The following is a 26,604-nucleotide window of genomic DNA, read 5'->3' on the forward strand; positions in this document are numbered from 1 at the left end:
AGTGACCACAGGAGAAATATTGGAGTTGGGTGTCTTATAGCAATTGACTCATTGCCCAGCTCTGCAAAGGCTTTCTACTACCTGCTAGTCACAGTGGGCTGGAATACTTCCTGCTACTCAAACAACACTCTGACAGCCCTAGGGATCTCTAGGTCAAAGCAACATGGACCTCCATGGATGAGCAAAGAGATGGTAGGGTCCCCTGAAAATGACAGCACAGGTGACCAATGAATGCAAATGGCATAATTGTTTTCATAGGTCTGGATATAGAATACGAGTGTGAAACTTAACAAAAGTCTTGCTAGACTGCACTTGGAGTACTGTGTACCATTCTAATCACATTACAACGTAGCAATGGTCCAGTGGAGATTCAACAGGATGTTGCCTGGATTAGGGGTCTTTAGTTATGGGGAGGAGATTGGACAGGCTGGACTTGTTTACACGGGAGTGAAGGAGGCTGACGGAGATTTTGACCGTCTGCCCAATTTTTTTCCCCATTGTAGGGGTATCAAAAACAAGACTACACAGGTTTAAGGTGAGAGAAGTGAGTTTTAAAGAGGATCTGAGGTTAAGCATTTTTTAAAATAAATTTTTAAAAGGCAGAGTTGATATCTGGAATGCACTGGCAGAGCAGATGGTGGAATCAGATATAATCACTTCATTTAAGATGTATGTATATATACAGATACTTGGGATAGAAGGATAGTGTTGGTGGGACTCAATGGAGATGGGCAGAAAGGCTGCAAAGGGAGCAGGCTGAGGGGCCTGGTTCTCTGTGGATGACTCCGTCACCTGTAAAATATACAATTCCAAAACCCACTGCAGGTATGTGCCAGCATTTCTTCGATAACATCTCTCATATTCAAAGACTACATACTTAGAACACATGGACCGAGAAATACATCCCGTATCCAATGGATTAAGATCTACAAAATCCCCCACTATGCAGCACCACAAGAGCAGCATCACGACAAGTACTGTGGTGTTTTAAAGCAATACTCATTTCCTTGTCAAGGGTAACTGGGGAAAGACAGTTAACACTGACCTTAACATTCATATTCCCAAAGCCAGTGAAAGCGTCTCCCTCAAACGTTTCAACCGGAACCCTAACCTGTCAAATCTAACGCTGGGACAGCCTGTATGAAGTTGCAGCAATGTTCACCATCTCTCTCTACCCGAGACCATAAAAGCTTGGCTTTAGCTACAGCAGCTTCGAGCCTTGCTGACGGGACTCCATAGATGGACAACAATTTGTTAATTAAAGGCAGAGCTCATCTATGAATAAACTAAGCAGTAGGAAATAAATATCTCAACTTTCTCTTCCAGATGTTATTTATTTGTAAGGGCATTCCCCATTTGCTCATCTGTGGTCTGACAGTGCAAATGAGCTCATCTATATATTCATTTTCAAATACGAAATGTTATCTTAACCTACAGCAACCAGTACATGAAGGGAAGAGGGCAACAGATGATGAGATAATGTGTGTGTATTAAGAACCACAACAGTTTCTGTTAATGCAAGGCCTTCAAACATCCTGTGCAATCACGCACAGCTTGATACAGGGCTACAAATGAGAAGTGAGAAACAAGGTTACAGCTGCAAAGCATCAGAGGCTTCGAGGGGCATGGTCCACACTGCGAAGCCCAGGTGACTGTGGAAGACCAAAGCAGCAGAGATGCAGAAAGCCAGCTCTCTGGGAGGGTTGGGCTGGTTACAGAGAAAGATCCATAGTTTGGAAGCTTTGGCATGAAGGCTAAAAAGTGTCACTGGCAATATTACTAACATGGACTTAAATAGACTGAGAAAAAGTGGATAATTGAAGTAACGTATAGAACAATACAACTAAATAGATTATAAAACATCTGATTACAGTAGTATTAGTGTCCAGCACTTCAAACAAACCAAAAAAAACTGACCTTTGAAACCTTTCGATTATTTTCTTTACCAACTTCTCTGTGATGCCAGGGTAGCTGGCTTCAACCCTGCTCATGCTTTTTTCCAGAGCATCAATTGCTTCGGCCCTCTCTGTGTTGTCTCTGTCCTGTTCCTTCAGCTGGGTTGAGGGAGATGCACAGATTTTTAGTTCCATTCCATGTCACTCTCTCTCATGCAAACAAAGTACAGGCAAACTCTGATAATCTGTTATCTGATCATGTGGAAATCCTGCTGGCTGTTTATCGGGTCCACTTGGTGTTGACTTATATGGAGCTTTCAACACACCAGGATTCAGATTCCTGTATTCCATTCACACACTGGGGCCCTGGTTCCCTCGTTCCACCTCACATACCACGGTCCCAGTTCCCAATCTCTCACAGGGTGGGGGGGGGGGATGCAAATTCTCTCACCCCCTCTCATACTATAATGTGGCCCTGGTTCCTGTGCTCCCTCTCACACACTAGAGTCTCTAGTTCCCTCACCACCACCCCTCCCCTCCCACACCTACTGGGATATCAGTTTCATCATTCCCTCTCATACATGGGGACGCCTGGTTTCTACCCTCTCTTTACACATCAAGACATAAAACTCACCCCTTTCTGTTTCCCATACTCCCACTCACTGGAAAATGCATTACTCTACTGTTTAACAATGTTAAGGGAATCATTAAAAGGAAAAGTGTCCAGCATTCTGGAACATCTGCCAAAGTCCCCATCCTGACCGATTCCGTCTTACTGCAGGTGCCTTTACTTACCTCAGCAAAGAGAGGAGCAATCACAGTAGATATATATGATGATATTTTGGTGACATCCTGGTCCTGGATGATGAAATAACACAATGTTAACAGCTGTTTAGCCCTGTGCAAGCCAACAATGATTGAGAGCAGTGTGCAACATCACCAATCCACTAATTTCTTTGTTTTTTTACAAGATCAGTACAGACATGGATATTACAAGCTTCACTTTTATCCCTCAATTGCACCTGCATTTAGGTGACAGTCATCACTCAGAGCTTGCACTCAACTCGGGACAGAAAGTGGAGAGTTAAAGTCCCACTCCAGGAAACACAAAAATCAAGAGCCAAACCTCCCATGGCACCAGATTTCCCTTCACCATCAGATTTCTGAATGGACAATGAACCCATGTATACTACCTCACTACTTTTTTGCACGACTTATTTATAATTTATATATTTTTATTATAATGCACTGCTGCCGCAAAACCACACATTTCGCAACACAAAGTGGGGGACTAAAAATGAATGGGCCTATTTGAGAGTAAATGGCAGAGGTGGAGGGAGCAAAGGAGAAAAGAGTGGTGGGAGGGGGAATATGCGGCTGATAGGATTGCTCAGCTGAGAAGCATCATGGATCTGACGGGCAAATGGCCCTTTGTAGCATAGTAGGTAAATAATAAGAGACAACGCCCCTTACAGAGGCAATAGTAAACCACGGTCCTAGTGTTGGTGACCATTAAGATAACTCTGCTTTGCACAGGGATCCAGATCCCCGCCTCAACCAAAATCACAAGAAGCAGAGTCACAGACCACAACAGCCCTGAGACAGGCTCTTCAGCACATCTATTCCATGCCAAACTCTTATTCTTCATTCCTCTCTCATTCTCCTGCGCTTCAGGGAATAAAGCCCTAACTAATTCAACTTTTCCCAATAACTCAAGTCCCAACAACATCATTGTACATTATCTCTGTACTCCTTCAAACTTACAGATATCTTTCCTGTAGGTAGGTGGCCACAACTGCACACAATACTCTAAATTTGGTTTTACCAACATCTTACATAAATGCAATATTAACATCCCAGCTCCTGTGCTCAGCACTTTGATTTATGAACACCATAGTGCCAAAAGCTCTCTTTGTGACCTTCTCTATCTGTGACACCACTTTCAAGGAATGATGGACCTGTATTCCCAGATCCCTTTGTTCTACCACACTCCTCAGTGCCCCACCATCCACTCTACAAGACCTCCCACAGTTCACTCTCCCAAAGTGCAACACCTCACACTTGTCTGCATTAAATGCTGGCATCTGCCATTTTTCAGCCCATTTTTCCAGATAGTCCAGATCTTGCAGCCTTTGATAGCCTTCCTCACTGTCCACTACACCCTCAATCTTGTCATCAGCAAACCTTCTGATCCAGTTTACCACTTTATCATCCAAATCATTGATGAAGATGACAAACACAAAGGACCCAGTACCAATTCCTGCAGCACTCCACTACTCACGGCGGCCACTTACGGAGACAACCATTTTGTACCACTGTCGGGCTTCTCCTATTAGTCCAATGTTGAATCCAATTGACTACCTCATCTTCAAATTGAACTGCAACTTCCTGACCAACCTCCCATTGGGACCTTGTCAAAGGCCTTGCTTAGGCCCATGCAGACACCATACATCATAAATTCACACTTGCCCTTCATACATCAACATTCCTACTTGAAAAATTCTTAAGATTGGTTAGACATGACCTACCACACACAAAGTCATGTTGATATCCTTGATCAGATCCTGTCTATACAAATAGTTATATACCTGATCCCTTAGAATACCTTCCAATAATTTACCCACAACTGACGTCAGGCTCACCAGCCAATAATTTCATGGCTTATTCTTAGAGCCTTTCCTAAACAAAGTAACAAACTCGGCTATCCTCCAATCCTCTGGCACCTCACCCTTGACTGAAGGTGCTGTAAATAACTTCTCTAGGGCTCTTGCAATTTCTGTAGTAGCCTCCAACAATGTCTGAGGGGGCACCTTGTCAGATTCCAGAGATCTATCCCTCAAGACAGCAAGCACCTCCTCCTCTGTAATGCATATATGGTCCATGACCTCACTGCTCTTTTGCCTCAAATCAAGATTGTCTGTCTCCCCAGAAAATAAAGAAGCAAAAAATCCACTTAATATCTTCCCCACATCTTAATTGTAATTTCTTCTTATTTCTAGCTTCACTAGCAGGTGGCATACGTGGCAATTCTGAGGTCACCACCCTTGAGGTCCTGTCCACCTCATTGGTACCAACATGGATCACAACTTCTGGCTGCTTATCCTCCCCTTAAGGAACACCATGGACTCGATCCAAGATGTCCCTGACCCTAGCACCTGGGAGGCAACATACCATCCAGGAATTTCCTTATTACCCGCCTCTTCTCCCCCTTGCGTTCTGAGTCACAGAGACCCGGACTCAGTACCAAAGATCTGACTGCTGTATGTTTCCTCTGTTACAGTATATCACAATCCCGACAAGTATCCAAAACAACTTACTTGTTACTGAGAGAATGGACACAGAGGTACCCTGCACAGGTTGCCTATCTCCTTTCCCTCTCCTGACAGTCACCCAATTACCTGTGTCCTACACCTTTGGTGCAACTACCTCCCTGTGAACCAACGACTCTGTCTTTCAAATGAACCAGAGTTCACCCAGCCCCAGCTCCCTGAAGTGGTCTGCAAGAAGCTGCAGATGGATCCACTTTTGCAGGACATTGGAGGTCTCCCTGTCCTCCCGCATCTCGCAGGAGGAACACTCCACCGTTGTGACCATCAATTCTACTGCTGTAACTGTGCAATAAGAAAGAAAGAAAGAAACTGACAGAAACTTAGTCTCCACCACTCCTCGTCAAAGCCTCAAGCTCCTCACTCTAACCCTAGCCCACTCCCACAATGGTCACTCCACTTAAACCTAACTTATTGTTATTGACCCTTGTCCAATAATATAAACAATCTCAAGCTCTGCAGAAACCCCTGACAGGACACGCTTGCTTTTTTTTTTTGCAGGAAGTCCCAACTGAGTCACACCACCAGTGACTTCTCAACAGCCCTGGTATCTGACCTGAAGGCTCTTCCACAGTCTCACATGCCACACTGAGTAAAGTAGTAAATCACGAGGGTCATAGATAAGGTAAAGTCACAGTCTTTCTCCCCAGAGAAACAAAAACTGGGGGAATCAAAAACTAGGAGGCACGGATTTAAGGTGAGAGGGGAAAGACTTAAAAGGGACCTGAGATAGTGTTGGGTACATGGAACGAGCTGCCATATGACATTATAGAGGTGGGTATAATTTCAATGTTTAAAAGATATTTGGCAGGTACATGGATAGAAACGTTTAGAGGGATACGGGCCAAGATCTAGTCAATGGGATTGACTCAGATGGGCATCTTGGTCAGCATGGTTCAACTGGGCAAAAGGTTCATATAGTATAACTCTATGACATTGGGAGTTACAAGATTATATGTATGAGCTCAACTCTCCACTCTAGGGGCCCAGTGGAACCATTAAACACCTGACACTGTAGGGCTGAGAGTGAGGTAGAGGGGCTGGAAAGGCAGGGGGAAGGGTGGAGTGAGAAAAATGGTGCGGTTGAGAGAGGGTTCAGGTAAGAGAGCTGCTGCACTTACCGTCCCATTCTGCAGCTTCTTTGCATCCGGCTTCTTCTTCACCGTGGTGAAGGACCACTCAATGGGTCTTGTGTTCTTGTTCTCCTTGTCACTACTCCCACTGAAAGGAAGGAGGAAGAAAGAAAGACATCACAAGGTGGTCAGCAGATATTTTCTACCATCCTCAGTTTCAGGCTCAGATGTCTCACACTGCTAGACTTTCCACCGAGTCCCTCCACTCTCAGTGACTGAGCGCAGGCTTAGCCCATCAGGCACCTTGCTGGAAAACCCATTCCTCAGTGGTAACTGAAGGCAATACTCGAGCGCTCCCCTACCAATGTGCCCAAGGAACATGGGCTGGTTCTAAACCTGTCTTTCTCTGAAATTCAAGCTGCTCATCAGTCAGATAAAAGGAACAGCTGCAGGTTCTTCAGCCTATTCAGTCTGTGATGACCATCAAGCACCTATTTATACAAATCCTGCCTCAACCACATCTATTCTAGGCCCATTCGCAACAACTCACTTCCAGATTCTACCACGAAGGGCAATTTATAGAGACTGATTAACCCACGTATGAAAGAGGCTAAAGACCTTTCGGTAGAACATCCTGTTAAACTGTGGCTTCTCCACCAAGTACAGCACTCCCTCCGTACCTGAAGACTCTGCCATGACATTGAACAGAGTCTTACAGAGAAACAGGCCCTTCAGCCCATCAGCTACCCTCACACTAATCCAGGGGTTCCCATGCACCAGTACCATTAAGGGGTGTGTGGACCCCAGGTTGAGAACCCCTGCTCTAATCTCATTTTATTCTCTGCACATTTCCATCAACATCCTCCAGGCTCTCCCATTCACTCACACACGAGGGGCAACTTACAATGGCCAATTAACCTACCAACTGCACATCTTTGGGATATGGGAAGAAACCAGAGCACCCGGGGAAATACAAGTGGTGGGAGAGAGAAAGTGCAAACTCTGCACAGACAGCAACAAAAGTCAGGTTCAAATCAGGCCTCCATTGCTGATCGGAAATGGTTCTATCCACTGTGAGGCACAATCAACATCAAAACTCTATTTATTCATACAATTACAACAGAAATAGCTGGACAAATGAAAGGGACAAAGTGAGGGACACTGAGCACTGACAACAGTGCTAGGATTGAACTTTCATCTCCCAAGAACATCTCCAGGGCCGTCTTTGGCATCACTGGTATTAGTTTCATGCAGTCCACAAGGCCCCCACCGCCACCTCATCCAGAATCAGACAGCCAGAAGTTCAAATACAGTCCAGGGATCTGACCCCAGTCTCCAGGCTAACTTACTAGTGCAGTATTACTGAGAGTAGAAGTAGTTTTGCCTTGTTGAACACCCAGCTGAAGTAAGTACAGGTTTGCTCTCTGGGCTTATGAAGTACATACTTCCACAGGAGGGCACGCAGAGGTTTGCTGGGTTTGGTATCCGGGAGGAATCAGGACCAGCGAAGCAGGCTGGTCCAACACTCAATCAGTTTAGACAATGGACAAACTCAGAGAACCATAGAAAGGGGTTTGACGCTGTAGACAGTGAGAGGATGCGTCTTCCCCGCTGCTTTTAGACTTCTGAACCAATCACTTCTACAGCCCCTTCCCAGTGATGCTGGCACATTCAGGCAGTCTTGCTGTTCTATTAATGTCACTTTAGTACTATTTCAGATTGTGCTACAATGTTTGCACCACTCTGTTGTTTTGCAACCATTTGCTTTACTTATTGGTGTATTTATTATGACCATTTAGATGGTTCATTCTGTGAGCTTCACATGGTACTCTGGCATGTAGGAGAACAAACTAATCTGAAGCTGAATAAAGAGACAGCTCCTGAATCAGTTGTCATAGAGATGAGGAGGAATTTCTTTTCTCAGAGGCCTTGAATATCTGGGATACACATCCCCACACAGAGCTGGGCAGGCAGAGCCAAGAACGCCATGAAGCCAATTTTTTGCCTTATTGGGTGTACAGGAAGGAGCCAAGGCTCAGACCCTAGCAGATGTGATCTCATTGTTCTGGAGGGACAGAACGGCTAACTCCTTGCATCTACTTCTTTGCTGATATACTGAGTGCCAGTCTCTCCCCCTCAAATTCCATGTAAGTATTTAAAGGCAAATTCTCCCCAGAGTCCTGGCTATAACTTATCCTCCAATTACTCTCACTAAAAATAGTATAACCCGGCTGTTTAGGCCTCTTACAGTAGGTTCACAGAGCTTCTTTAGTATCATTTGCACTAGCAATAAATCCTAATTAAGGCTGCAGAACATATGACTCAGTGACCAAAAATAACTGGGCTAACTGAAAGCTGCCTATTCACAGTCAACAAACACGGAGATAACTTGAGCTAACACTGTCCCAACCAAGAGAAACAAGCAGAGGCCTTTGATTATTGACGAATCCATTTTTAAATATGCATTGTGCTGAGTTAGTCTGGTGGAACAGAATGGGAAGATCCCACTGGTCAGGAGTGTTAGCAATCAGCAATGATATATAGGATTTTGTACTGATACCAGAGTTTTAGTTACAAATTCAGGGCTTTCCTGCATGTAGTTCAATGTAAAAATCACACAGTGATGTTCAGGAAATACAAAAAGAACCTGGATAGGTTTCTGAGGAGATTCACAAGGGCAATTATTTGGATGTTATACAGAGACGGGAGAAGTTGTTCTCAAGAATTATACAGTCCTTCTGCCTACTGTCCATCGCCCATCCAGTGTACACTAATCCCACTTTATTCTCCAGACAAAGCTAGATTTTATATTCACACACACTGAGCAACTCACAGCAGTCAATTAACCTACAGGCATCATTGGGATGTGTGGGAAAAAGACAGAGTGCTTGGGGGGGGGGGGGGTAAATTTGTGTTGTCCCAGAGAGAACATGCAAATTTGACACAGACAGTACCCGATCTCTGAAGCCACAAGCCAGCTGTTCTGCCTGCCATGCCACTGGTCTTGTGGGCTGGTCTGATTGAGGCATTTATGATAAGGAAGGGCAGATCAAGGGACAGAGAAGGAAGATGAATGGCAAAAGGGCCAAAAGTAACATTCAGAACAAAACTTGCCCTAGAGCAAGTACAAACGTTTATAGGTCACACTTGGAATGGATAGCAAATGGGATTTCATGGCAGATAATTCAACAATAACTACCCCTCCTCACAGTCCCCCACCCTGCTCTCATGACTATACCCCTCTCCCACATGAAACCACCACGGTGGGCTTCACAGCTGAACAGGTGAGAAGACAGTTGAAACATCTCCACCCAAGCAAGGCTGCAGGCGGATGGTGTCAATACCAGGGTGTTCAAAGCCTGTGCCCCTCAGCTATGTGGAGTACTTCGCCATGTCTTCAACCTGAGCCTGAGTCTCCAAAGGATTCCTGTGCTGTGGAAGACGTCCTGCCTCGTCCCTGTGCCGAAGACGTCATGCCCCAGCGGCCTCAATGACTACAGACCGGTGGCATTGACCTCCCACATCATGAAGACCCTGGAGAGACTTGTTCTGGAGCTGCTCCGGCCTATGGTCAGGCCACACTTAGATCCCCTCCAGTTCACCTACCAGCCCCGACTAGGAGTTGAGGATGCCATCGTCTACCTGCTGAACGGTGTCTACGACCATCTGGACAAACCAGCGAGCACTGTGAGGGTCATGTTTTTTGACTTCTCCAGTGCGTTCAACACCATTCGCCCTGCTCTTCTGGGGGAGAAGCTGACAGCGATGCAGATGGATGCTTTCCTGGTGTCATGGATTATTGATTACCTGACTGGCAGACCACAGTACGTGTGCTTGCAACACTGTGTGTCAGACAGAGTGATCAGCAGCACTGGGGCTCCACAGGGGACTGTCTTGTCTTCCTTTCTCTTCACCATTTACACCTCGGACGTCAACTACTGCACAGAGTCTTGCCATCTTCAGAAGTTTTCTGATGACTCTGCCATAGTTGGATGCATCAGCAAGGGAGATGTGGCTGAGTACAGGGCTACGGTAGGAAACTTTGTCACATGGTGTGAGCAGAATTATCTGCAGCTTAATATGAAAAAGACTAAGGAGCTGGTGGTAGACCTGAGGAGAGCTAAGGTACCAGCGACCCCTGTTTCCATCCAGGGGGACAGTGTGGACATGGTGGAGGATTACAATTACCTGGGGATACGAATTGACAATAAACTGGACTGGTCAAAGAACACTGAGGCTGTCTACAAGAAGGGTCAGAGCCATCTCTATTTCCTGAGGAGACCAAGGTCCTTTAACATCTGTCGGATGGTGCTGAGGATGTCCTACGAGTCTGTGGTGGCCAGTGCGATCATGTTTGCTGTTGTGTTTTGGGGCAGCAGGCTGAGGGTAGCAGACACCAACAGAATCAACAAACTCATTCGTAAGGCCAGTGATTGGCTGGGGGGATGGAACTGGACTCTCTGACGGCGGTGCCTGAAAAGAGGATGCTGTCCAAGTTGCATGCCATCTTGGACAATGTCTCCCATCCACTACATAATGTACTGGTTGGGCACAGGAGTACATTCAGTCAGAGACTCATTCCACCGAGATGCAACACAGAGTGTCATAGGAAGTCATTCCTGCCTGTGGCCATCAAACTTTACAACTCCTCCCTTGGAGGGTCAGACACCCTGAGCCAATAGGCTGGTCCTGGACTTATTTCCGTCTGGCATAATTTACATATTATTATTTAATTATTTATGGTTTCATATTGCTATATTTATACTCTATATTCTTGGTTGGTGCAACTGTAATGAAACCCAATTTCCCTTGGGATCAATAAGGTATGACTATGACTAGAGCAGTATACAGGGAGGTGAATATGTTCAGTATAGAACATAGAAGAGTACAGTATAGTTACAGGCCCTTCAGCCCATGATATTGTGCCAACCCTTTAACCTATTCCAAGAGCAATCTAACCCTTCTCTCCTACATAGCCCTCCATTTTTTTTCTATCATCCCTGTGCTGGAGGATTTGCAGGGTTAAGGGGAAAGGGTGGAGAAGGTGGAATGATCTCACTGTGAGCCAGAAAAAACTCAACAGGTTGCGTAGCCTCCTGTAACTGAATGGTTCAGCTCTCCTGCAGATTACGTGATTTGCAGCTTTCTCCAACTGGATTAATAGACAACGCTTGAGCTGATGTGAATTTAAACCAGAGTTACTATTACAATGTATCCTCAATGTCTCGTACTATGTTGCAGGAGGTCTGTGTCAGCTTTTAATGCATGCTAATCCATTAGTGCTGCACTGTAACTCACCAGCCCTGACAAACTAGTTTGTTCCATCTATTAATATTTTTCAGTATTAGGAATATTTCAGACAGCAGGGTTTAAAAGATTACAAACTGTCTTCCTTGTGTTTCAATCTGCAGTTTCTTATGCTTCCGTGGTTACTATTTCTTCATTTGAACGTGGTGCAGCTGCCTCAACTCCAGAGAACTGGCCTCAGATGCCATGAAATAGTGTGGAGTTTTGCATGTTCTCCCTGCAACATGTGCGTTTCCTCCTACGTGGGTAGATTAACTGATCACTGTAAATCGGTCTGTGTATAGATGGGAGACAGAATCTGGAGCGAGCTGATGGGAAATAAAGTGCTGCATTCATACCTGCTTCCACCACCTTCCCAGGAGAGCATCTTCCAAGCATCTACCACTTTCAGTGTAAATAAAAAAATGCCTGACATATCCTTACGATCACCCTACTCACCTTAAAGCTATGTCTTTTCGTATTTGACATTCCTACCCTACCAAAAAGAGTCTAAGCCTTTACATTTATTTGGTTCTCATATTACAAATTTCTGTCAGGTCACCCCTCAGCATCTGATGCCCAGAGAAAACAACCCACATTTGTCTAACTTCTCCTTAAAGTAATACTCTCTTTCCAGGCAACATCTTAGTAAAGCTCGTCTGCATCCTCTCCAAAGCCTCCACTTATAGAGCACGGCAATCAAACTCCACACATCATTTCCATTGTGACCTATCCAAAGCTTCATACAGATAAAACGTGACTTCCTAACATTTATATGCAATGCTGTGACTGATGAGGGCAAGTATCCTGCCTGCCTGCCTTCTTTACCACCCTATCTGTGTTGCTCCTTTCATGGAGCTGTGCACTTCTAAGATCCCCCTGTACATCAATCCTCCTAAGGGTCCTGTCATTTACTGCGCAACTTTCCTCTTACGTTTGATCTCCCAAAGTTCAACATCTCATGCTCATCTGGATGAAGCTTCATCTGCTATTTTTCTACCTAAATTTTTAACTGAACTATTTCCTGCTATTCTCTGACAGCCTTTCTCACTATCCACAACTCCTCCAATTTCTGTGCTATTTGCAAACCTCCGAATCACTACCTACATTTTCATCCAATCATTTACATACACATACACCCACACTATATATAACCGTGCAAACTCCAGACATACTGTAGCCAAGGTGGGGATCTAACTCACAGGAGTTCTGAGGCTGCTGTACTACCTGCTGCACCAGAGTGGTGGAAATTTGTTGTACTAGTGGCCCAGGGCAAACTCTGCAACTTGTACTCAAACAGCTGCATCAGAGCTTCACACTGTAATTGTTTGATTTATATTATAACATCACAGCTAATGTAGAAAGTAGTTTAATTATTTCTCCACAAAGACACAGAAATATTCAAAAGCTCATTAAAAGCTTTCCCGATCATTACATTTTCCATTCAGTATATACCTTCAGTTGATACAAGGGAGCAGGCTACTTAACTGTTCCAACTTGACCATAGTATTAAAAGAGCTTAGGCTCTCCAGTATTTGATATTTTCACCCAAGGAAAAACTAACTGCCCCACCCAAGCCTTTCATAATTTTATATACTTGAATCAGGTCATCTTTCAGTCATTGACATTCCAGAGAAATCAATCTAAGATTACCCAATGTTGCAAATACTCTCTAATAGAAGCAACATCCTGTTCATGTAAATATTCACTGGACTCTACATTCATCATCAGAGATCCTCTCCACCCAGGCCATGCTCTTTTCTCCCTGCTGCCATCAGGTAGAAGGTAGAGGAGCTTCAGGACTCACACCACCAGGTTTAAGAACAGTTACTAACCCTCAACCATCAGGCACTTGAACAAGAGGATAGGTACACTCATCTATTGAAATGTTTCCACAAACAATGATCTCACTTTTAAGGACTTTCTATCTTGTTTATTTCATGCTCTCATTATTTATTGCTATTTATTTATATTTGCATTTGCACAGTTTGTTGTCTTCTATGCTCTTTATTCCTCTTCCATTGATCCTGTTTTCAGTTACTGTTCTACGGATTTGCTAAGTATGCCTGCAGAACAAGAATCTCAGGGTTGTATGTGGTGACACGCATGTACCCTGATAATACATTTTACTTTGAACTTTGACTTTCTATGTCCCTTAATAAGAAACTTCCATCATTCTTACTGGAAGAGGACATGTTATGGGAAGTGAATGGATAGACTGGGCCTCTTTTCCCTGGAGCTAAGGCGAATGAGGGGTGATAGACGATTATGAGAGGCATGTATAGAGTTGAGACTCGCCTGAATTGTTCAGTATTCTGGCAGTTAACATTTGACCTCTGGATTATTAATCCAGTAATTTCTTATATATTCAGAGATTAGATTAGAAAGCACTTACGAATCTGACTCATCAGAACTAGAGTCATCATCACTGTGCCCTTCTGCTTTCCACCTCTTGTACCCATCGATTAGTTCTGTGAGATAAGAGGTCTTCTTGCAGTTTTTAAGGATGAACTTGTGTTTCAACAGTTCCTTGGCTGTTGGACGCTAAGCAGAAATGGAAAGCGAGAATCAATACCTCTTCAGGCTGTACTAAGACACTCAGACTGACAGAGAATTTTAGATCAATGACCTGTTAGCAGAACTTCGATCTACATACAGTTGCAACAAAAAGTTCGTGAACATTTTGAAATTACTTGTTTTTTTGCATTAAATACTCATACAATATGGTCCAATCTTCATCCAAGCCACAATAATAGACAGGCACAATCTGCTTAAACTAATAACAGCCAAACAAATGTTAATTCTCCTCGTCAATACTCAGTAAATCTTTTAAACAATCAAGGTCCAAGTTCAAAAAAGTATGTGAACCTCTGGGGTAATGCCTTCTAGCTATTTGGAATTAATGAGATTAGAGGTGTGGGTTGCCCTGCCCTATAAAAAAGACCAAGTCAGGTTACTGACAGCCTGCTCTTCTCAAGGAAGATCTGTTTCTATGCACCATGTTTCAATCAAAACAACTTTCAGAGGACCTTAGGAGAATTGTAGAGATGCAGGAAGCTGGAAAGGATACAAAAGCATATTTAAAGACCTGAGTGTTCATCAGTCTACAAGAGAAACTGTCTACAAATGGAAATTCAGTACTGTTGCTATTCTCCCTAGGAGTGGTCATCCTGCAAAGATCACACCAAGAGAACAACAGGCAATGCTGAAGGAAGTGAAAATGAGCCCAAGGACAACAGCAAAAGCCCTGCAGAAATATCCAGAACTTCCTAAAGTCTCTGTTCATGTGCCCATTATAGGAAAGTGCTGAACAAGAATGGAGTTCATGGAAGGACACCATATTGAAAACGCTGGCTCTCTAAAAAAAAACATATTGCTGCATGCCTCAGGTTTGCAGAAGACTGCTTCGATGTTCCTCAACCCTTCTGGGGCACCTCAGGGCCTAGACAGCTTGCAATCATTGAAAGAACAATAAAGTCAAAATTTAACGAAGACATTATACAGGAGAATGGCAGGTTAGCGGTTCGTCACCTGAAGCTTAGTAGAAGTTGGATGATGCAACAAGACAATGATCCGAGACACAAGAGTAAATCAACAACAGAATGGTTTAAAAAGAAAATTTGTGTTTTGGAATGGCCAATTCAGTGTCCAGACTTTAAATCAATTGAGATGCTGTGGCCTGACCTGAAGAGGGTTGTTCATGCAAGGTATCCCAGAAATATTGATGACTGAAACAATTTTGTATGGAGGAATGGTCTAAAATTCCTCCTTGCTGTTGTTCAAGTCTGATCAGCAGCTACAGGAAACGTTTGATGGAGGTTGTTGCTGCTAAAGGAGGTTCTACCATAGTAAAATACAAGGGTTCACGTACTTCTTCCAGCCTGGATTGAATGATTAAGCAATGTGTTCAATAAAGACATGGAAAGTATAATTGTTTGTGTGTTATTAGTTTAGGTAGATTGCATTTGTTATTTTATGAGCATTTAATGCAGAAAACCAGGTAACTGGAAAGGGGTCACAAATTTTTTCTTGCAACTACATATCATTAGCTCTGGTGCCACCTCCATAGACACTTCCTGACCTGCTGAATGTTTCCATCATTTTCTGTTTTTATTACAAATTTCTGGAACCCGCTGTTATTTTCTCTTTCAGTAGAACATTGCCTGATCATTCATGGCATCTTACTGGTCTGGATAAACTCTAGGCATAACTTAACTGAACCTTCCACACTTTCTCTTCATGTGCATACTGAAATACAAATGCAAGCAATTTATTATTAACTGCCACTCTGTTCTCAGAACTATGCAGTGTTCTTGTCTGAAATGGCTGCAGTCTGAGTTCTATGTGTATGAAGGAAACCATTACTCAACCCCTTCAGACTTTTGATGAAGCCGTATTACAGCCAAGGCAATGGAACAATAGCACAGTGTAACGCTCACTGAAGGGACAGGGATCAGATCTCCCCCCAAGCAAACATGTGGTGGAAACAGATGCTACTCAAACATGAGACGGAACCCTGAAGCCAATCCCGCTGATACTTACAAAGGATGGGTCCTTATTTAGGCATGCGTCCACAAATTCCTTAAAAGATTTGCTGAACTCTCCTTCCAACGTTGGTGGGTTGTTTTTGGGTATAAGGAAAAGAACCCTCATGGGATGCATGTCAGAGTTGGGTGGCTCACCCTTGGCCAATTCAATGGCAGTAATTCCCAAAGACCAGATGTCTGCCTGGAGGGAGAGAGACAGTAAATTTACAACACCACACACAGTAGCTCAGCAGTTGTGGCCAGATAAAAGGAAGCACAATTCTGTATTAAATTACCCAATTGAATGGGACAGAAGCCAGAAGCGCGGGGGGGTGGGGGGTGGTGAGGGAGAGTCTAATCCCTGGAAGAGATTTCAGAGTGTAGTACCAGGAGTAAGGTAAGTGGGGAGGGATGAGTGGACAAGGGACATCTACCATCCCATTCACCTTGTCTCCAGCACATAATTTGGGTTCTCTTGTAGCCACCCATTTCAATTCCATTCCTCATTCGACACATCAGTCCATGGCCTCCTCTACAACCACAATGAGGCCAAACCCAGGTTAGATGAGCAACACCTTATATTTCGTCTGACTAACTTCTAACTAGATGGCATGATCAGAAGTTTGGTAATTGCCCGCTGCCCCCTTCATTATTCCCCATTCCTGTTTTCCCCCACTCCCCTTATCTCCTTACCTTCCCCTCACCTCTGTCTGGTGCTCCTCCTCCTCCATTCTTGCTCATGGTCTTCTCCCCTCCTCTATCAGATTTCCCCTTCTCCAGCCCTTTACCTCTTTCATTAATCCACTTCCAAACTCTCTTCTTCACCCCTCCCCCTCTCTTGGTTTCACCCATCACCTACCACCTTGTACTTCTTCCTCCCTTCCCCCACCTTCTTACTCTTGACTTCTCATCCTTTTCTCCAGTCCTGACGAAGGGCCACAGCCTGAAACGTCGACTCTTTACTCTTTCCCCCAAGATACTGCCTGACCTGCTGAGCTGTTCCAGCATTCTGTGTGCGTTTCTTTGGAGTTCCAACATCTGCAGAGTTTCTCGGGTTTGTGAAGCTAATGTAAAGTTGTTTCAAGATGCCATTGTGTTTAACAATTGAAATGCCAGGAGAACTTAAAAGCTGAAGGTTTAGGGCAGCAGAAGAATACACAGAGCAATATAGAAATGATGCACTGAATGGGCTCAGTTGTGAAGCCAGCTACCATACTGCTCTTACCTTCGAGTCATATGCAGACTGCTGAATGACCTCTGGTGCCATCCAGAACGGAGTGCCAACAAATGTGTCCCGTTTGATCTGGGTATCCGTCAGCTGTCCGGCCACGCCAAAGTCCGCCAGCTTCACATCGCCTTGCTCAGATAACAAGACATTGGCAGCTAGAGGAGAGATGCAAGGAGTTGAGAAACACTTCACACCATAAAACTGAGGCTACGTCCACACTATGCCGGATAATTTTGAAAACAAAGCTTTATCTCTTCGTTTTGACCTTCTGTCCACACTGCAACGGCGTTTTCATCCCCCGAAAACAGAGATTTTCGAAAACACTCTCCGGAATGTGTAAATTTGAAAACGATTGTTTCGCGTTGTAGTGTGGACGGGGTAAATGGAGAGATTTAAAAACGTTGTCATGACAACACCACAACAACAATGCTTTTTCTGCTTCTGCTTGGGACTGCACAAGCATTGCTGGACGGCTGTTCTTGGTTCTTGATCCTCCAAAACATTCCGCATGGAATTTAAACTGGAAGTGGCTTTCAAGCTGGTCCTCTCGGTTTCTCCGATTGCATCCTCTGTTCTTCCACCCGTACCCTCCGGTCTCCCAGTCTGCGGTGGTCGTACCTTCTATCTCCTGTACCCCGGGGTCTCCAAGCTGGCACCGTCACTGACTGACCATTGCTGTTATAACGCGCAGTCGGTGTGAACGGCGTGAGAGTTAAATTGTAAAGTGAGCTTTTTTGACTAGATCCCCTAAATTGATTTGATTGAGTCTATATTTAAAAATATTAATGTCAGAAATACTGAGCAGATTCCACTCTCTTAGTTCTTGATCCTCCAAAGTATTCTGCATGGAATTTAAACTAGAGTTGGCGGAGGGTGGGTTTAAGGAGGAGATTTTTGAAGAAGAAAAGCTGCCTTAAATGTAATTGGGTTTGGTTGTGTGACTGTGTTAGGATTAAGACTATTTCATGCTTGAATTGTGCAGGGGGAAAATGAATTGCTGTACACATCTGACTTCGTAGTTAGTATTTCAAATTGAGTTGAGTGCCCCCTTCTGCTCCTAATAGGTTTGGGTTTGATGTGGGATTGGATGTTGAGTTGACCATTTAACATTTTGTAATGGTTGATCTTGGGTAGAGGACGGTCTCATGCATGTGTTGTGTACTTTATTGTCTACGTTAATAGCTTGTTTGAAGTTAAACATCTCCACTGCTTTGCTGACTTTGTAGTCGTTTGTAACTTGCAGAAACAGCTCGAATTCATTGTCTATCGAAACGAAGATTTTCCCAGTTTTCTTTGTATTCCTCGAAGACATTGTTGAAAACTTTCTTTCGCTGTTGTTGTAGGTACTCTAGTTTTTGACCAATGGAAATAGCACAATGCCACTGCGGAAACGTAAATATTATACCGTTTCCTCTTCGCTTGTTTTCTGTAGATGTGTCTGCGCATGCCCAGTAGGAGTAGATTCGCCCAAATATCTGTTTTAGTGTGGACAGAGATATTTTGAAAAACACCTAGTGTGGACGCCTGTTGTTTTTACTCGAAACCGGCATTTTCAAAATTATCCGGTCTAGTGTGGACATAGCCTGAAACTCAGTTGTGCTGAAGTCACAGCTTACCTTTAATGTCTCTGTGGATCTTCTTCTCTGAGTGCAAGTAGTCCAAACCTTTGAGGATTTCCCTCAACATGGTAGCAATCTGGAATTCATCAAAGGGTCCAGCCCGGAGCTGAAAGAGAAATTTCCATTACTAACAGGCAACACAGACTATTTATTATAAACATCCAAGAATTCAGGCATTATAACAGTACTTGAGCAAATGCCAATTTTCTTGAAAGTTGCAAAGGAGACTCTTCGAAACTGCTCGGGAAAGTGCAAGAGGCAGAATACACTGCAGTTAGAAGCTGAACAGATAGAGGTATTGAGTGGAGAATACAGCTGATATCAGAGGCCTCCTCTGCAATAAGTACTCAGACTTTTCCAGCATCTCGTGTGCTTCACAGACAAGGAAGAACATTTGAGGGGCAGTGATTAGAATCTGTGGAGGTTGGTGGAAACCTGCAGATGGACGGTCGATGACTGGCATGGACTGGGGGGTGGGGGTGTCGTATCACTCTACAAGACTCACACAAAACATGTTACACAACAAGGTGACGTAGCTAGGGATTCTCCAGGTTTGGTCTCATGACCAGAGCTCTGAGATAATGGAGAGACTTGCGTGTGCCAGTGCATGATACGCAAAATCTAATACAGCAAGTAGGAATGCAACCAGAAAGTTAGAATTTATTGCAAAGGGAACTGAATACAAAAGTTAGGAAGTTATGCATCAGATATAAATGGCACTGGTGAGACCATATATAGAATACCATATAGACTACTGGCGTCTATTTCGAAAGGGTTGCTCATGCATTGGAAAGATGTTAAAGGCTTATGACAGTCATATCTAGAATGGGAAATGCTGTCTCATGAGAAAAGGTCAGAGGTTAGGCACTGAAGTTTAGAAGAATGAAATTTAAAGGCCTTGATTGAAATATATATGGGGAGGCATGGAGAGGGAACTTCCTCTTGTGAGAATCTGGAGATGAGCATCATAGTTTAAAAATAACAAGATACCCATTTAAGAAGGAGCTGAGTAAAACCTCTCTCAGAGGATTGAGATCTTTGCAACTCTATCTTGAAGGGCACAAGAAGCAGAGCCTTTGAGTATTTTACGGCAAGGTTTTCCATATGAAGTGGGCTAAGCAGGAATATGGTACTGAGGTCACATTCAGATTTGCCATGACCTGATTGAATGTTGAGGTAATTGCGAAGGGCTCCACCTCCCAAACCCATAAAGCTATGAACATTACAATCTCCGAAGACTGAGCTGAAAAATCCAGGGGAGCCAAACACTATTAGAAGTTAATTTTTTTCTTCCTTCCAAAGAGGTAGTCCAACCTACTTTACTTTCTAGTATTTCGCAGTTGCATTTTCAGTTTCCACAGCATTGGCCTGTCAGTTCCATGTTGGAATGCTTCCTGCAAGGAGGCCAGATATTTAGCTCCTATCCACTCCCTCCCCCAGCAAACTCTAACCTCTGACACCTGCAAAAGGGATCTTCACCCACACTGTAACTGTAGATCCAAAAGTAGGGGAGTCTGTTGCTAAGACGCAGCATATAGATACATGGTACAGAAACAGGCCCATCACATTCCTGCTGACCACTTACACCAGGCAGATTCAGAGCTGATCTAGATTGACTGGAACCTGTTAATAAGTGGAGACAAAGAGACTGACGATGCTGAAAACTGGCACACAAAAAAAAAACTACTGGAAAAACCCAGTGGGTCATGTAGCATCTGTGGAAGGAAAGAGATGGTCATCTTTTGGGTTGAGGTCCTGCAACATGACTTCACCAGCAGTGACTAATCCCAGTCTGTCTCAAAAAATATAGCAGCAGTCCAACCAACCCATTAAGTCTGTGCCAGATCTCAGAGTGAGGCTGCTCCCCCCAACCCCAGGATCGTCACCTCCTCCAAAATTCCACCACTTCCCTACACATGAGGGGCAATTTACAGCAGGTAATTAACCATCAATTGCATCCTCCTACTCAACAGCCCATCTGCACATATTTCCGATTCGCACCTACATTTACAGCAATCTACAGCAGCTAATTAACCAACTTGTACATCTCTGCTATGTGGGAGAAAAGTTCAAAGCAAATTTTATTATCTAAGTACACGTATATCACCATATACAACCCTGAGATTTATTTTCCTGTGGGCATACTCAGCAATTCTATAAAATAGTAACTATAACAGGATCAATGAAAGATTAACGAGAGTGCTGAAGACAATAAACTGCAAATGCAAATATCAATAAATAGCAGTAAATACTGAGAACATGAGTTAACAAGATAATGAATCCTTAAAGTAAGATAATTGGTTGTGGGAGCATCTCAATGGATGGGCAAGTGAGTGTGGTTATCCCCTTTTGCTCAAGAGCTTGATGGTTGAGGGTTAGTAACTGTTCTTGAACCTGGTGGTGCGAGTCCTGAGGCTCCTCTACCTTCTACCTGATGGCAGCAGCAAGAAAAGAGCATGGCTTGGGTGGTGAGAACCTCTGATGATGTTGCTCAGGGGAATCCCACACAATTCAAGAGAGAATGTGTAAGCCCCAAACAAACAGCACTCTAGATAGGGACTGAAGCCAAGTCTCTAGAGCAGGTAAGCTCCAGATCCAGCCACACTGTTGCACTTGGGGGTCAGAATGCTGCCCCGTGGTTCAACCAGGGACTTCCTACCCACGACAGAATGATTGAAGAAACCACTACTGAAGTGATGGGCTACAGGGCCTGTCTAACGCTACACAGTCCTCTGACACTGGGAGGAGTGCTGAGCACCAGGAGATGAGAAGGAGGTTTCCATGGATGGAAGGACAGCATCTCCCCGTGCAGGGAGGAAGAAAACTCTGAGAAGAATTTGATTGCGACCGCTAGTGAAGCAGGACAGCGTTCACTGAAGGGACAGAAGTGCTAATTGCTATGCTTAGAAACATTAATGGCCTCATTATTGCTGAGGTCTTGCTGTTTCTTGGTCCTGCAGCCAAAGCCTTGCAGTGGTGTGGATTGTAAACAGCTGTGAAAAGACAGGTGATGCAGATGTCAGTGGCAGCTTCTTGTGGAAGTTATGCAGTAATACATTAAGAATGGGGACTTAGAAACTGTCAAATGACAACACTGCACTTGAGCATCAATTCTGGGAGTAATCTGTAGTCAGCTTGCAAACACTCCTGCCAATATTTTCAGATTATTAGTATGTGCCCTTTCCTTGCCTCTAACTTCATTCAACCCCACAACTACCCAGCCCCAACTCTGGAATGGTGAATCATCTTCATGTTATTCCTGGAGCCAATGTGACTGCAGACCTGAGCCTTGAGTGGTCTTCATCCTCAAAACCCTCTCTGATAACTCTACGTCCCCCCTCACACCCTGCCATTCCATCTCTTACTGCTCCTTTAATTTGCTTGTGAGGGTGGTGGGGTGGAGATACGTCTCTACCAAAGGAGGTGTAAGGCGCTCCTTCCCTCCACTAGCCTGCAGGTTACCCTTGGGCAAGGTGTAGCACCTGCTTAGCCCCCAATCAGGGTCGCGTGAAGAGATGGCAGCAGCAGGCACATGTCACATGTCCTGATTTTGTGACCACTGATGCCAGGCAGGCAATCCCTGAAGAGTATTGATAATGGCTGGAGTCATCTGTCTTGTAAAGACACTGCCCAGAAGGTGGCAACGGAAAATCACTTCTGTAGAAAAATTTGCCAAGAACAATCATGGTCAAAGGACCATCATCTCCCACACCATACGGCACGGCACATAACAAACAGCTCTGCACGCAAACGTTCAGTCCATTTTTACAGAAGACTGTTAAGTTTATATTTGATTACGTTGCCAAGGTAAAGCCTCAGTGGTTTTAATGGTGTTACCATATTCAGCTGTCAATGTTTTCCTTCCCACATTCTGAGTGTTTTGGTGTATCAAAAAGTAGGTCTTTACATTTTTGCTTTTTACAGAAGTATTGTAACAAAAAGGGATCAGCAGCATTAGCCGGAGGTACAGTGTCCTAACAGCTACAGTAACTGGGTATGATGCTGTCCTCTCCCTGTGACCGGTGGGTTAACTGGGTGATGTACGCAGTGTGCAGGTGAGTGGGAACATCCAGAATGAGGGCCGAATAAAATGAGATTAATGTAGGATTAGTAACGTAAATGGACGGCTAACGCTTAAACTCAGTGGGCCAAATGGTCCCTTTTTGTGCTGTGTGTCTCTACGACAAAATCGTGGGCTCAGGGACAGGGCCTGGTCATCAGGTACAAAGAGAGTGCTACCCTTTATGCAGTAGCCAGTCACCATTGAATGAGATGTTTGACTGAGGGGCCACGTGCCTGTTACCATGCCCAGTTTTGGGAACAAAAAGAAGCAGGCATTTGTCTGGGAGAAATACACAAGACGCAGGATCTGCTACAATTATGTGATGCGGCCAAACAGGCTCCAGGGTCAGGACATCTGTCTCCTCTGTACTGACAGAAGTTCCTATAATAGACTCAGAGTTAAACATCACAGAAATGGGCCCTTCAGCCCAAGAGATGCTGACTGTTTTGTCCCACTTACCCATTTGCCTATATTAAGACTGTTATTATTCTATGCCTTGTCTGTTTAGTGTCTAACTGCCCCTTAACTGTATACAATTCTGTGCCTCCTGGCAGCAAGACCCAGATATTAACCAATTTCTGTCAAAAAAACAACTTGCCTCTCAAATCTCCTTTCAAACTGTTTCACTCACCTTAAAAGTATGCCCTCTTGCTTTTTGATACTGCCAACACAGAAAAGGAGATTTTTACTATCTAACCTATCTCTGCTGCTCATAATCTTACATACTTTCTATCGATTCATCCCTCAGCCTTCTTCGATCCAGGGTAAACAACCTCCTGATAACAAACGCTCTCCAAACCAGTCACCATCCTGGTGAATTTCCTCTGAACCCTCTTCACTTGTAAAACTATTGAGTGGCCAATATTCATCCCTCAGCCAGGATCACAGATAATCCAGTCCCTCTTATTCAGCTGTCTGTCACAGTGTGATAGCTCATTAATGATTTGGGACATCTGAAAAAATGATTTAAGTTTCAAATGCTAGTTCTAGTTTCAAACCCAATTCCCATAAACCTGTCAATGGACAGCCTGAGATCTGGAACAAGTGTGTGATACAACGCTGGTCGGCTGACCATCAAAGGGAAAGGTTGTGAGCAGGTATGAAGATCAAGTGAAGTTTAATTTCCATCACACTGGGTAGAGTTAGGGCTGGAGTAGAGATTGGATTAGGAATAGACCACTTGGTCTCTCCAAGATGCACCATCACGCAATATAATCTTGGCCAATTTACCTCAGACCTCATCTCGTCTTCTCTGCCTGATCCCCACTTTCACCCACTTTCCTTTTATATACCGTTCACAGATTCCGGAAAATCATCACTTCCTATGAGAAGGAATACCAACACACATCCGTTTTAAATAACTCTCCACTTTTCTGGATGAGTACAGCTCCAGCTACACTCAAGAAGCTCGACACCATATAAGAGATAGCAGACTATTTGACTTGTATGCCATCCACAGCCATTCGCTCACTCCACCATTGACACAAAACAGCAGCAGTTTGTACCATCTGCAGGGAGCACTACAGCTCCTCACTAAACCTCCTTAGACAGGACCTTCCAAACCAACAACCTCTACCAGCTGGAAGGACAAGGACAACAAAAGCATGGGGCCGCCACCCACTGGAAGTCTCCGCCCATCCTGACTTCAGAAATATGTCACTGCTCCTTTGTTGTTGTTGGGTCAAAATCCCAGTATTTTCTCCCTTACAACATTGTGGGTACAAGGACTTTAGCATTTCAAAGAGGCAGCTCACCATCACCTCTACTAAGGAAACTAGGGAAGAGCAATTACATGCTAGCTCCATCTGTAAAACCTACATCCCTTCAAAGAATATATGAAAAAAGAACCACCCTTTCCTTGTAACTATGTCCCCTCATTTGAGGCTCTCTCACTAGTGGAAGCATCAACCTTGTCAATAAGATCATTCATTTGTCTAAATTATAAAGGATACAGGTCTATTTTTTTTTTTAAAGCTGTTCCTGATAGGACAATGCTCTTACCCTGGGAATTATCCAAATGAATCTCTTCCGAGTTGTCTCCAATGCCAGTATTTCCTTACTTCAATAAGGGGACCAAAATGCATTCTGTGCACCAATTGCAGATATAACAATACTTTTCTATTTCCAATAACCAGTGCTGTCTCGGTAAAGGACTGCATGCCGTGTTGCTTCCTAGCTATGTGCTGCACTACTTGCTGACTGTGTTCTCTGCACTAAAACTAGATCCCTGTCTACTCCACTCCTTTCCACTTGCTGTGCCATTTGATCCATCCTGGCACACTGCACAACTTCAGCCATTTCCTGTATTGGAATGGATGTTGTCAAATCTTTCATGTACATAACATACAAAAAAAATTGCTACTCTCCAATAAATGACAAAGAATAGGCAAAGCATTGGTCTTGTCTTATCCAAGGAAAGGCATCGCTGGTTTGTAGTTATCTCTCTGGAAACAAGGCCCACATTCCAGTGCAACACAAGAGTGCCAAGGGGCCAGAGGCAACCCCTTTGGATAAGATGCTCAGCTGAGACTCCCTCTAGTGGTCTGGAAGATTTCAAGGCACTAGGACAAGAAAATAGGAGCAGACCTACACTGGTTAGTCCATCTAGTCTGCTCTGCCATTTCATCATGGCGGATCCATTTCCCTCTCAGCCCTAGTCTCCAGCCCTCTCCCCGTAACCCTTCACGCCCTGACTGATCAAGAATCTATCAACCTCTGCTTTAAGTATACTCAGTGATGATGGGTTCCACAGCTGCCTGTCGCAACGAATTCCACAAATCCACCACTCTCTTGCCAAAGAAATTCTACCTCATCTCCATTCTAAATGGATGTCCCTCTATTCTGAGGCAGTGCGCACCGGTCCTAGACTCGCCCACCATAGGAACCATCCTCTCCACATCCACTATCGAGGCTCTTCAACATTCAATAGGTTTCAATGAGATCCACCCCCCCCACCCCATTCTACTGGAAGAAAAGAAGAATTTGCCATGGTCTGTTGGCCAACATTCTGTCCTCAGTCAACACCACCAAAAGGAGTTTGTCTGGATCTTGCTATGGATGACCTGTCTATGGGTTTAATTTCTAAAAATGCATCGCAAGCTCATTGGGTCAAGAAAGTTCTCTCTTCAGGGTAATCAGCTTGCAGTGATGATGGCAAGTGCTAATGCTGTGTGCAAGACGCAAAGCAAATACTCCACATTGTCATGTGAAAAATGAGAGAACAGAATAACACGGATAAACAATTGAGCAGAACTGGTTTTGGGGAGTCAGGTCTGCCGTTTTGCTTCTCAATGCAAACTGTTCTCCATCAGAGAATAACTACAACTATTGCTGAACTCCCCAGTGTCCACTGTGACCAAACAAAGGCAAATCCCACAGGGTTTAGTTGTTGGATTTAACAGCACTGTAGTTCCACCAAAGACTCCTTACCCGACATGCCTGCATGCCGTCTAGGGGCAAAAAAAAATTGTCTAGATGCTGCCTTTCATTTTAATCTGGCTGGTTTTCCAATAAAAAAACATTGCTGAGATGTATTTTGGCCGCACCGTGAGCTTACACAATCAAACAACGTAATAGATAGACCAGTTT

The 26,604-nt window shown here is 44.1% G+C and overlaps 1 protein-coding gene across 1 annotated transcript in view; it reads right to left on the minus strand.

Annotated features, from left to right (window-relative positions):
- Nucleotides 1–26,604, minus strand: part of stk26 (serine/threonine protein kinase 26) — a 105,782-nt gene that overhangs the window by 4,361 nt on the left and 74,817 nt on the right. The window contains exons 4-10 of the mRNA XM_072270399.1: nucleotides 18,951–19,059; nucleotides 17,332–17,489; nucleotides 16,123–16,308; nucleotides 13,976–14,124; nucleotides 6,343–6,442; nucleotides 2,691–2,753; nucleotides 1,918–2,054 (exon numbers count right to left, since the gene is read on the minus strand). Of these exons, the coding sequence (XP_072126500.1) occupies nucleotides 1,918–2,054; nucleotides 2,691–2,753; nucleotides 6,343–6,442; nucleotides 13,976–14,124; nucleotides 16,123–16,308; nucleotides 17,332–17,489; nucleotides 18,951–19,059 (902 nt within the window). The remainder of the gene's footprint in view (nucleotides 1–1,917; nucleotides 2,055–2,690; nucleotides 2,754–6,342; nucleotides 6,443–13,975; nucleotides 14,125–16,122; nucleotides 16,309–17,331; nucleotides 17,490–18,950; nucleotides 19,060–26,604) is intronic.

This window comes from Mobula birostris, chromosome 10 (assembly GCF_030028105.1).
Source record: "Mobula birostris isolate sMobBir1 chromosome 10, sMobBir1.hap1, whole genome shotgun sequence".
Lineage (NCBI taxonomy): Eukaryota > Metazoa > Chordata > Chondrichthyes > Myliobatiformes > Myliobatidae > Mobula > Mobula birostris.